This window comes from Quercus lobata, chromosome 6 (assembly GCF_001633185.2).
Source record: "Quercus lobata isolate SW786 chromosome 6, ValleyOak3.0 Primary Assembly, whole genome shotgun sequence".
NCBI classification, from domain to species: Eukaryota; Viridiplantae; Streptophyta; class Magnoliopsida; order Fagales; family Fagaceae; genus Quercus; species Quercus lobata.
Genome location: NC_044909.1, coordinates 43,518,704 through 43,532,729, shown reverse-complemented (window position 1 = coordinate 43,532,729; position 14,026 = coordinate 43,518,704). Strand labels below are relative to the sequence as shown.

Genomic DNA, 14,026 nt, shown 5'->3' with positions numbered 1-14,026 from the left:
CCGAACTAGTCTAGCCCATGTAGATGGTTTTTTGATATTACTCAGCCTAACACCCTCATCCGTGCTCTACACATGCACCTCACATGTAGCTGATGCCAACTCAGTCCCCTCAGGCAAGCATGAATTCCGTGCACCCAAAAATAAGGAACACGAATCTCTGTTTTCCTTGTCCACATCCCTAGTCCCATGATTCTTGCCCTTCATCTCACTATTAGCCCAGTCCTCCCCCACCAATCTGGTAGCACCACCCACCACCTCCATAACTAGTTTGGTACAATTTATATCTTCCTTATTGCCCTTTGCTCCCATCTCCGACGCACTCTGTGAAGCAGACCATGGCTGTTCACCTTTATTTCCCTCATGTGCGATGTCCTTCATAAATCCCCTCCGCAGTGGCGATCTCATCCTACCACCCGTTGCTTTCAACCAATCCCCATAGCTACACTTGACCACAGGCCCAGATTTTGTTTTGCTAAAGTACTGGGCACAAAACCATAGTTCATGCCCAAGCAGTCCACAATAATGGCACAGAATAGGAAATCATTCATACTTAAGGTCCACCCAAAATTTCTTCCCATCCGATCCTGCCAAGAAAGCACCACAGCGTATCTCTTTCTCTAACGGAATAGCCACCCTCACCCTCATAAATAAATTCTGGCCGTCAATGTTATGCCATTTCTCAACCTTTAAAACCCTACCCAACCGGTTCCCTACCTCCTCCGCAACTCGAGCTGTTCTCATCTCAAAGGGCGCCCCCCAGATTTGTACCCATAAAGGTACTGAATCAAACTTAACACTTGTCGCCGTCATCCCCGACTTCCATCTAGTTAACAGTAACGCTTGGTTATCAAAACTGCATATACCTCCAGTGTAGACTCTGTTCAACTCAAACTCAGATCTAAACTTAAACTGAAATAAGTTTGTCCCTACTTCAACTACTTGCACTCCATCTTCTAATCCCCATGCTTTTTTGAGTGTCATCAACACTGCTCTTTTGTTAAAGGATCAGCAAGTCAAAAACTTACCAATAAGACTCAACTCACAGCTCTCTAGATCTTCTTTTCGACCCTCATCTGATATAGTAATTGTCTCTTCTTCCTCCACGGTTAATTTCATCTTCTCTAGAGTTTGTGTTACATCGTCTGCCATAACTACTGATTCCATGGACAAACGGAAAAAAAAAGAAAAAAAGAAAAGAAAAGAAAAAACACAGCCCCTGGGAAACCCTAGGGAGAGAAGTCTCGTGAGATACAAGAGAGAGAAGCTCCTAAAAAATAGGAGAGAAATATAACGCCAACATCATTAAACTTAAACTTAAAATATTTTCTCAAAGAATATTCTAGGGGAAATAACAAAATTGAATGTGTTCTTTCTACCCTATCTACACAATATTATATTTACTACTTAATGTGCCGACAAAGAATATAAAGAGTCAATATTTTGCTTTTATTCATTGATTTTGATATAGATTGGCTTCCAAAGATTTAACATCCCATTTTTACTTTTTTGACAATTTGCTCCTTAATGACATCACCTCCATGGAGATGTTTAAAACCTCCATGGAAAGTTTGTACAATGTAATGAATGTGAGTGATAGATTTTGATAACAATATTGATTGGTGAATCATCACATTATAATACTTTATAAGTATTATGGACTAAATTTTGTATTAATTTTAGCAATTTGCTTCAATAAAATCGCACTTTGCCCCCTCAACAATATTATTAATAACCAGCTCAAAAATTAGTTTAAGTCTAAACAATACCCAAGCAGACATACACCAAAAAATAGAGAGAGAGAGAGAGAGGGTTTAAAAGAATAAGGCACCCAACACACAAAACACTAAAAAAAAAAAAAAAAAAATGGAAACCTAAACTAAGTGTGACCAGGGACTAGGAGGCAAGGAGTGGGAGGCGTTGGGCCTAGGGGAGGCAATTTGTGTTCGCGAGTCGGGTAGTGTTGTGTCGAGTCATGAGTATTTGACTATATAGGTTGACCTGAACCTGACCTATTTAGTAAACATGTCAAGAATCCTTAACCCTAACCCTAACCCAAACTGTTTATTAAACAGGTTGACCCGACACGATACGTTTAACTCGTTTAATTAACAAGTCATGTAAAGGTCAATAAAAATGACCCATTTAATAATCCATTTAATTAATAGGTCATACCTAACTTGAATAACCTATTATCAATTCTCATATATCTAAAATTAAAATACAATTACTACCATAATTATAGTAATAAACATATAATTACAACAAAAATTAAGCAATAATAACAAAAGTTAATACCTTTATAAGCTAAACGGGTCAAATGGGTTAGACAGGTTCACATGTTGAACACGAACACGACCCATTTATTAAACGAGTCAGCTGTGCCGACCAAAATATGACCCGAACCCATTTAGCCTCAACCCTCAACTTGTTTATAAATGGGTTAGTCGTGTCGGGTTCGTGAGTCATATCAAATTTTGCCACCCCTAGCTGGGCCTAGGTAATTGGGCAACGTCAGCACAGGCTGCACAGCACAACACAGCAGTAGCAATAAATATACTAGCACCACGCCACCACTAGTCCACAGCTCTCAAATTTGGTATTATATCTAATCTATCCTCTTTTTGGGATTGGAATATCTTATCTCTCATATCTGAATCTCTAGTGCCAAAAAATACTAAACTTTTGTCGGTTGATTAGCTTGATTTGATTATCTGAGTTGTGAAGAAAATAAAAGAGAGGCAAAGATGAGAGAATTCTTAGGAAAAATGGGCATTTGCCCTTCATTTACAAACTATGCAGCAAAATGTCTCTGTTTTGAAACTATTTAGAAAATATTCTCTATTTTTTAAACTCGATTTTAACAAAATCAAGTTCTATATAAAACTCGATATCCTCAAAATTGAGTTCTATGTATATTTTTAAGTGGAACTCGATATTGCTAATATCGAGTATCGAGTTCCACTTAAATTTTCAAAAAAATTTAAATGAAAAATTTTGCATAGAACTTGACATTGCTAATGTCAAATTCCACTTGTAACTTGTTTTTAGTTAAAATTGAGTTAAAAAAATAGGGACATTTTGCTAAATAGTTTTAAAATAAAGACATTTTATTACATAGTTTGTAAATTATAGGCAAATATTCATTTTCCCCAAGAACTCTCTCCACAATTTACACTAAACGAAAATAGAAGAGAGAAAAAGAGAGGGGGCAAATAACATCTAATGCTCCATCTTTTTCTCTTTCTCTCTTTAATAAAGTCAAAGTAATATTTTATTATAAAAAATACTGTAGTAGTGACTAACACATCAACCATGTCCTATTCTGTGTATTTGTTACTTTGTGTTAAATTTTGTTTGTACTATGCTTGTCTTTTAGTGTTTGTCTGTTAGTATCTTTAAAAAATTAAAAATTAAAATTTGAGATTATTTTCGACTTTGAAATTCATTGTTAGTTGAGTGTTTGTTTGTAATGATTTGTAGATTATTAAATATTTAATGAGATGATAAGTTGAAATTATATTTTATTTGTAGAGATTATGAAAAAATCAACTATAATATTTGATTTTTTCAAAAGAAAAAGTTCAAATGATTTAGAAGAATTTTTTTTATAAAAAAAGTCAAGTTCTCTTTTCAATAATTTTATATATTTATAATTGTTTTTTGGGTTTATACTTCTATCTCCCCTAATTCCAAGTCTTTGCCCCATCCCTATTGGTGAGTGGTGCTTTAGGGTCACCAAGCTAGCGTGTCCAATTATTGAGGCTTCTGGTTTTTCTTCTAAAATTATAAAAGATTAAGCAATTGTCAATAGTCACACACAACTGACAACACACGGTGGAGGAGATGGAGAAGAAGGAGAGGCATTTTGTACTGGTTCATGGAGCCTGTCATGGAGCATGGAGTTGGTACAAAGTGGCAACCCTACTGAAATCGGCTGGTCATAAAGTAACAGCCTTGGACTTAGCTGCGAGCGGGATTCACCCAAAGCAAGCACATGAGCTCAGATCACTATCAGATTACCTTGAACCTTTGATGGAATTCATGGCATCTCTTCCAGCAGATGAAAGAGTTATCCTTGTGGGCCACAGCTTTGGTGGAGCCTGTATCTCTGTTGCCATTGAAAAGTTCCCTGAGAAAGTTTCTGTTGCAGTATATGCTACAGCCCATATGTTTGGTCCTGACCTCAATTTCTATGCAGTATATGATGAGGTACGTACTACTCTCTATCTAAGTTACTGCTATTAGATATTGTAAGACAATCTAGCTTGACAATCTTGGATAATAGATGGGTATGGCAATGCCATGAAAATAATGGACTCGAAAAATTCTGTACAGCCTTTCGTTTCTTCTTAACTTAACTAATCAAATCTTTTCTCCACATTTGAAACCTTCACCCCAAAAAATAATAGGACATGTTTGTACATAATCAGATCATTTTATAAAAATCACATTAAAATTTGTAAGGCATAGATTTTATAAATAAAGCCCATGATAAGTTAAGGTTGAGATTACATGGAAAAAAAATGACCGGTTCTTATCACCGCATGAGTCTCTAGTACCAGAGCAAAGCCACTGCTCTGGTGTTGCAAGGTGAGGGATTAAGTTGAGTTTCTAGGAAAGTTTTGATTCTACTCTCATGAGTAATATAGAAAGTTAAAGTCAGTTTTTTTTTTTTTTTTTTTTTTAATAAAACATTTTTAAAAATATTTTCTAAACCGAAGCACTTAGGCCGTTAATTTTTTCATTAAAACTTTTAGTGCTTTATTATTAGTTGAAAGGCCATTATGACCCTTCGACTATCACTTTTCATAAGAGTTGCCTGAAAAGTCCAGTAACACAATTTTTTTTTTTATAATTTCTTATCACAAATGTGACATAATAGTTTGTGATTGGTGAAAAAAAAAATAGTTAATTCATATATAAGTAATAATTAATCACCTATAGTTTGTTACATCAAAATTATGCTAAAAAATTATGAAATAATTTATGATCTTAAAACTATTCAGTTACCTAAGAAAATGCAATGGACACTTGGACAGACATTGGCTTTGAGATTTTATGCAGGCCTCAGCCTCACACGTGACTCGCTCTTATCTCTTCCATTGAACAATCGTCCCTTTTTTTTTTCTTTTTTTTGAGAATCGAACAATCGTTCCTTTATCGTCTCATTCATCAATGTCACGACATTTTTTTTTTCCAAATTTAGACAAGTACTTGATTTTGTGCTTTGACATCCCAAGAATTGATGGATTAACATCACTTGAATTGATTACAAAAAGGACGTACACTCGTGAATATACACAATACAATTAAAAATAATTAATATTTTTTTTAGAAGAATAATTAATATATATATATATATATATATGATAAGATGTGTAATTTTACAATTAAAAATAATTAATATTTTTTTTAGAAGAATAATTAATATATATATATATATATATATATGATAAGATGCGTTTAAATTACACAGAGAATAACTTTTTAAAAGTTACATTTTTTTTAACCATTGACTCCTATTAAATGTAATAGTAAATAAAAAGTAGTGGTCATGTTATCAACTCCCACCAACCAACTTATTAAATGTTCTGTCCCGTTATAAAAAGTTCATAAACTTTCCTTTCTTTACTATAATTCTCGCCACATTTTCGTATAATTGATTTTGACCCTTTTTGCCAACATAAACATATATCTCCTCACTATAAAATCCCGCCACTGATTCTACAGAAAAAAAAAAAAAAAACCAAACCCAGGAGAGAGCTTAGGATTTGGGATTCACCAAACAATTTAATTGTTAAAAAAAAATTCTGCTACTGTCCTTAGTTTTTTAAGAATTTAGATTCTACATGGAGCTCGCCAAGCAATTCAAAGATACAAATCTAGGAGAGAGCTTGGGATTTTGAAAGAGTGCTATACCAGCATATATGTTTTCGACTATTTTTTGGTGTTTGCCAATTGCTATGGAGATCAGGTGAGATGGGTGATATACAATTCTTTTGTGCAGAATGAATTATAGGAAAATGAGGATATTGTGGTGGGAAAAATTAGAGTAAAGATAAACTTCAATGTTCAACCATAATAAGTTTTCTATAAGGGTACAAAACATTTATGGACATAGTTGGAGATAATTAATGTTATTAGATCACTTATTTGTAGAAGGTTGATGACATGGCCATTAGAGTGTTTCTACCGTTAGATTTATTACAAATCAATGACTTATAAAAGTTGTAACTCTTACAAAGTTACATCAGGTGTAATTTGAGCCCATCTCATATATGATATACGAGTTCAAATTATACCCAGTATAAGAGTTACACAATTTTTTAAGTCACATATATATACATAAATTTTTTGGATATGCACATGAGTTTACTCTTTTTTTTTTTTTTTTTTTTTTTTTTTTTTTTTTTTTGTTTATTGAGTTTTTTTATGGCTTATTTAAATTAGACTCTTCATCTTTTACATAACATTAAATCACCTAGAACAATTAAAAAAAAATGATAGAACATGTGGTGCAAAATTAGACAACAATTGGAATCTAATTTAGAATCTAATTAAATTTTCTCTCAATTTTGACTTTAAATATATATAAGTGTGTAACCCCGTGAATATGCATAGTACAATTAAAAACAATCACAATTATACTTTTTTTTAAGAAGAGATTCAAATTATATATAGTATTAGCTTATACTTTTTTTAAACTATACATTTCTAAAATATATAATGGTTTCTCATTATATATATAATATTTAGAATTTAATTAGATTTAGACTCTTTGTTTTTTTTACCTAATAATTCACTTGTCACAAAAATTAAAAATTAAAAATAAATGGACACATGTCGAAAAATTGAACTCCAATTGAAATCCAATTTAGAATCTAATTGGATTTGGACTCTTCGATTTTTACATTCAATAATTTACTTGGCACAAAATTAAAAATTAAATGGAATGCGTGGCGCAAAATTGAGAATCCAATTAAAATCTAATTGAATTTTCTCTGAACTTTTATATATATATATATATATATAAATATATATATATAATAATAATAATAATAATAATAATACATTCTTCTCTCTCTCAAGTATATATATATATATATATATATATTTTTTTTTTTTGATAGGAAGACTGAAACTTTTATTAAGTAAAGGATAAGTACATAGCATCTTGGAGTACTAGAGATTCAATTATTGGTGGACTTTCCTCCAACCAAGTTACAAAACCATCTCTTCCGTTCATCTCTTCCGCTCCTTCTCTTCCGCTCCTTCTATCTAAACTTAGGATAAAATGAAAATCTCTTTTATTGCACACTCACAGTATGCCACCTCAATATTAAAAAAGTTGTGATTTTTTTTTCTCTTATTGAAGAAGAGTCTTTTTTTTTTTTTTTTAGAGAGAGAGAGAGTTTCAACGTATAGCTTTAACTCCTGATGATAGCTCTTTATCATCAACCCAAGACATTAATAATTTTTTGGTATAGGTGGGGATTAAATCTCATATCTCTTATTCAACCATTAAAGACTTTACTAGTTAAACTATCTGGAACTCCAGATCTCTTATCAATGAGTGCCCTTAAGAACACAAGTTTTTTTTTTTTAATGCTCAATTGTGAGTTATTATAATGCACATTTTTGGAAAAAAAGAAAAAAGAAAAAAAAGAATGCACTTGTCAATAATGTATATTTGGCTTGCATAATGCTCTTTTTTTTTTAATGTTAATAACTTGCGTATGTAAATTCATTGTGATATATATAAACGTGATCACAAATATTGCATATGTGCAACGAAGTTTCAAATGTTGGATCATTCCTTACACCACCCATAAAAAAATATATGATAATTTTAAGGCTACACTAGTTCAACATGGTTCAACATAATATTTGGAATGACTAAGAATGGTGTAAAACAATTTACACCCCAAAGCTTTTAAATTGGAGACCTCCTCCCTCCCCACCACACTCTTCATCATGGCCACCGCCCCCAGCCACCCCATGACTCAACATATAGAGACCTAAGGAGATTTGGTGCTTGCCTTGACAACATCGTTTTGATGGTGTCAAAGCTTTGCATGGTGTGGTGAGATATGTGGTTAGGAAGATTCTCCCTCTCGTCAATCATCTTTTTATTTATTTATTTATTTATTTTTAAAGATTTGTGACTAGTTCGCAATGAGATTGGCGATTGGGAAGACTCTCTTTCTTGATTGATCATTTTTTTTCCAGATATACGAGTAGTTCGTATTAAGATCGACCGATTGGTTCATTAGTAACTTTCCATTCAAAATAAACACCAAAAATCAAAACATTTTGCGTCAAAACAAATGTGCTCTTATTTGCAATATCACTAAAATTTATTGGAGTTTGTATATATCCTCAATTTGTTTTGCTAGTTATTTTGTAGGATTTGAATTTGGTGTAATAGCATAATTGAATTGTAAGAGGTAATAACCGGTGAATTTTCCATTTTATCTTGTAGATATACTAGCTTCATGCTCCACTTCACAATGGACTTAAGTCATTGTCGACCATTGGTTCAGTGAGGTTATCGACAACAGTTATATATACTTGGGATGTTAAAGGGCTTGAAACTATAGAGAATAAACTTTAATCGTTTTTTATTATAAACTAAAAACCCAACCGTTGAGCTTGGATATGTGATGTGACCTTATGGAGGAATGAGGATACACCTATGAGGGATAGTATCATAGGAATGTACCATGAAAAGATTAACTAAAAAGGTAAATGAAATTATTACATGTTTTGCTGTGAATTAGATCTTGTTTAGATCATGAATTCCAATCTGCCTCTCTCAAGTTTAGGACAATCAAAGGGGCTCCAAATCTCTCATTGAGTCAATGATCATTGCTCATTCCCATACTAGTTCCCAAATGTGCATAATGATATCTTTGGTTATATGTAGATCTTTCGGAAGTCGGATTTGCCCATGGACTCACAATTCACATTCGATCAAGGGCCCAACAACCCACCAACCACAATGCTATTTGGGTCCAATTTGATGGCATCCAAGTTATACCAGCTCTCCCCACCTGAGGTAAGAATTTAGAGTTGAGACTTTCCTTTAACCTCATAGTTATTCAACATTGTCACATGTTAATTAGGAAGAAAACATTATAATAAATTAAAAAAAATCAGAAAAGTTAGTCGAGCATGCAACCATCAATTTAACAGCTTGTACAAGTTTCAATTTCTTAATAAATTAGCTAATATCTTGGATGCAAGGACTTGAACGTGAACACAGGTACGATGCGATGACACGAGCAATTTTTGAAAAATTATAACATGATATAGCAGATAGAACATTGTTACAACATATGTATGACATAGATACAACACGGATATGACACCCCAAATGAAGTGTCCATCTATCTTAGGCTAATATATATATATATAGTGGATTTATTTAACAATGATCAATGATGAACTGAACTAGGATTTGGCGCTTGCTATGTCATTGGTGAGACCTTCTCGTCTTTATGGTCATGATGCATTGTTGTTAAAAGAACCAGAACTAACCAAGGAAAAATGTGGGTCTGTTCGTAAAGTTTATATTGTGTGTGACCAAGACAATTCTATAAAGGAGGATTTACAAAGGTGGATGATTGAGAGAAATCCAACAGATGAAGTGAAGGTGATAACTGGTTCTGATCACATGGTTATGTTTTCTAAACCAAAGGAGCTGTGCTTATGTCTCGAAGAGATTGTGAAGAAATATTCTTAAATTTCTTATTTATGCCATTTTCGTGTTGGACTTCCCAATATATTTTTCACGATGTATCTGATATAATGTATGGGTAAAATCCATTATACTCTGTATAATAAGCATCATCCATAATATATTTTTCTAAAAAAAGACATAATGTCAGTAAAATTATTACAAATGCGCGATAACATATAATCAACTCTTGTTATTCCTTTCGAGGTATTGAATGTGATTTACGTGCATCATGTGTATGTGTGCACAATGCAATGTTGTATGTGTCTCAAAAATACTGGTAATTTTGTGCCCAAATAAAACTATTTTTGTGGTTCTATACAACAAAAGCAAGTAAAAAAATGCTCAATTTCAATTCATAATATTTGTTGCAAAATGTGGCATTCCTTCCACAATGAACATTGATAAAACCATCTATTTTGTTTAGTCCTAGCCATGTTTAAACATGTGGCCACCTCCATATGCACATAATCCCCAAGCAATCAAACATACTTATCTGAACTTAACAAAATTATACAATATCATCAAAATAAAAGCTGAACTACCACCTTGCATAGTAGTGTAACCATCCACAATTATAAATATAGAATTGTCTACAAACATAACATACATATATCTTGTGCTTTATATGATATGGTGTCAAAGTTTAAATACAGCAATGAGAGCTACGAAATGAGAATCATTCAAGATACAAATTTTATTAGAGCATGCATTAATAAACCATTTTAAGAAAGTTTTATAAAAAATTAATTAACTTTTTTTAACAGTTTTTTTTATATTATAAAATATTATAGTAAGTGGATGAGTGATTTTGATTATGATAAGTTCGAACAACCAATTCTCTGGCAAGCACCATTGTCAAATGATGTGGCTTTGTGTTGAGTGGTATATACTATATAGCTTAGAGTTGGATGTCATAGTTGGCGTTAACTTCGTCCAACCAACTCTAAGAACAAGAGTCAACCCACACAGCTATATGAGAAGTTATACTCTGCATCAGATATATGCTTCTTCTCTCTCACATTTGGTAGGTCTCACTCCTTAGTGGGACCCACTAGTTGTGAGAGAGAGGAAGCATATACCCGATGCAAGTGTAAGGTATATTTTTCCCTACTACAGATCATAATTTTTGAGTTCGCACTCCTCAACAATAACTGCATATGTGATGCGACTTGTGAGATCTTAAAAAATTTTGTGATAATTTTTCTATTAAATATGTCCACTTTGCTTTAATAATAATTTTTTAAAAAGCAATCTTATTTTTAAGTAGCCAAAAAATAAATTAAACCAAAACAACACATAGTTTGATTAAATTTTCACCAAACTTGATAACTCTAAAATTCACAAACCTTGAGGACAAAGAGTTTGTAGAAACAAAAAGAATGAGCAAAATGAGTTTTAGAGTGGTGTGTCATATATATCAAGGTTTTCAGATTTAGATCATTCATTGAACCGTAAAAAGGAGAGGTTCAAAGTTTTTGAGGTCGAATCGAGGTCGATTTGGGGTCGAACCGTGATAATGTCTGTAAACACAAATTTTTTCTCAATTGCAGAAAATCAAACAATTGAAAAGAAATATAGGTTTGCAAATATAAATTTGTATTGATAAATAATGAGTATAATCTCTATTTCAATTCTTTTATAAAAGAATGCCCTCTGATTCTATCTTCTTTAAACTTGACTCAAATAAGAATCTTCTTGACTTTAATTGGAAGATGGATTGATCGGTCTTTACAATAAATCTCTAACTTCAAGCTTATTAGAGATTTATTGTCCTTCAAGTTCTTCAAGCCCTTCGAATGTTCTTCAAGTTCTTCGAATGTTCTTCAAAGTTTCTTGAGACGGAATTTCTCCAGAGCTTGGGCTCTTGAAACGTGGTGGTCAAAATGAGAGGGGATGTCCTCTATTTATAGTGATTTTAGAGGATAAGCTCTACTTTGAATTGATATGCTTGAAAGTATGTAGTAGACTTTTGATTGGTCCAAATTCTTCTTAGAGATAATTATCTCTATTTATTTATTTTGATAAAGATCACATTTTGATAAAGATAATAATCAACCAAGATAAATAATTATCTCTATTTAATTTATTTATTTTGATAAAGATTGTGGGGGAGGATTTTGTTCCATGCCCCGCAAGTTGTTTGTCCTCTTTGGAGAACCAAGCCCGCAAGGTTTTGTTCTAAGTACCGAGAGTGGGGTTTGGGATTTTGGGGGTGCTTTGACCTTGACACCCTAGTCCCACATCGGCAAGAGATGTGCCCCACTCATGGTTTATAAGCCCTTGGAGCGACCATGAGTATACCACTACTACACATGTGTAGTAGTGGTAGAGGCGTGCCCTTTGAGGGTAACAAAACCGTGTGGGTATCATGCGGTGTAGGACATGGCCAAGCCAATCCCACCCTTGCCCCAAAGCGGACAATACTCGAGATGGGCACAGTCCCTCAAAAGCGCCTTTTTGTGGGGGAGGATTTTGTTCCATGCCCCGCAAGCTGTTTATCCTCTTTGGGGAGCCAAGCCCGTAAGGTTTTGTTCTCAGTACCGAGTGTGGGGTTTGGGATTTTGGGGGTGCTTTGACCCTGTGACACCCTAGTCTCACATCGGCAAGAGATGCGCCCCACTCATGGTTTATAAGCCCTTGGAGCGACCATGAGTGTACCACCAAAAGAAGTTGTCGTTCTGCGGACGCCTAAACTTAATAGAGAAGTAGAAGGAAGATCGAAGAAGGGAAACAAGTGACACTAGAAGATGCAAAATGACATAAGGCCATTGTGATAGAGACATTATTGTCCTATATATATATATATATATGTGTGTGTGTGTGTGTCACCCACACACACACACACACATACACACATTACACCTACCACATTCCTATTTGTAAATGCAAAAGAGCCTTTCTTCCCTTTAAAAAAAAAAAAAAAAATTAACTTAGTTCATTTTAAAACTTATTTGGAAGAAGAAGAAATCTTACTTGGTTCTAACCTTGCTGGTTGCATTGCAGTCTTCGGCCTTTTTACATATATGCAATTATAACCATAATGGCCGGCCATTTTGGCCCCTAATTTTGCCGCTTCCACATGTACTCTAGGACGACCTAGAATACTCACAATGGGGATTGTGAAACAAATTCTTATAATTTATATTCTTTACAATACATGTGATTTTTCACCTTGTTTAACACTTTTATTAATTTCTTTTTCTTGTTAAACCTGCTTGAATTGGATGAACCCTTTGTAACAGTAATATGTGTGATGGAAATTTTGTGGATTGCAGGTTGGGGAAGCACTTTTTCCTTTGAGTTAGACAAGAACAACCATCTGGTATGAACTACTTTCCTTTTCAAAACCTGCCAACTTTTTGTCATTTATTGGGTGTCATTGCATTATTTACTTCTGCGATGACACTGTGTAAAACAAAAGGCAAACAAAATGAGTCCTTTATTTAGGCATTGTTGATGGATTACGTTCATATAAGTCATTTTGAAGCACATGTTTGGTATGAAACCAACATCACACTTGCATCCACCCTGGTTACTCGGCACATATTCAAACAACATCATTATAGTTTAAATTGTCAACCAAACTTTTTTGAACTCACTTTTGACCAATGACCCAAGTAATTGAGCATCATGGTATTACGGATTTAATAATTATTACAATTACATGAATTGGGTATTTGTTAATATATTTTTAAAACACTTATGCTTAACTACTTTTACAACTAATCACACTGAGTTAGTTTAGGACAAGTGCTATATGTTCTAAGAAAATTTAAGTATACTTGGGTATGCTTGTTCTTAACAAATGACAAATGAATGTAATTATAATAATTATTACCTTTGCAGTAACAAATCTTGGTGTAGGTAAAATTCCGGAAATATTGTATCGCAATGGATAAAAGTTGGATGGACAAGAGGAGGGGTTCAAGGGAATATTTTGAAGGTGTAAACGAATTCGTGGAATTTGCCTCTCTATCCACGCGCGATGGGAAGATCCTATGTCATTGTGTGAAATGTGTGAATTTTCTTTTACAACTGCTAAATGTGGCACGTGATCATTGTTGGGCTTCGGGGATGCTTAAGAATTACAAAGTTTAGAAATTTCATGGGGAATCGACGGTTGCTATGCTGGCTACCGAATGTGGGAGCTCTCATGTGCAAGAAACCTGAAATCTATATGGTGATTTTCATGGGATGTTGCACAATTTGTGCCCCCCGCATGAAATGGCTCCTGAACCAATGGAAGAAGGTCCAATTGTGCAACATCCGGCTGAAGGTCTGAAT

General features: G+C 33.6%; 1 protein-coding gene across 1 annotated transcript; it reads left to right on the top strand.

The window, feature by feature from the left end:
- Positions 1-3,760: 3,760 nt before the first annotated feature.
- On the top strand, positions 3,761-9,745 carry LOC115993562 (salicylic acid-binding protein 2-like). The gene is made up of 3 exons (XM_031117501.1): positions 3,761-4,209; positions 8,927-9,058; positions 9,458-9,745. The coding sequence occupies exons 1-3, from the start codon at positions 3,844-3,846 to the stop codon at positions 9,743-9,745; spliced, it is 786 nt and encodes a 261-aa protein (XP_030973361.1). The 5' UTR covers positions 3,761-3,843.
- The last annotated feature ends 4,281 nt before the right edge of the window (positions 9,746-14,026 follow it).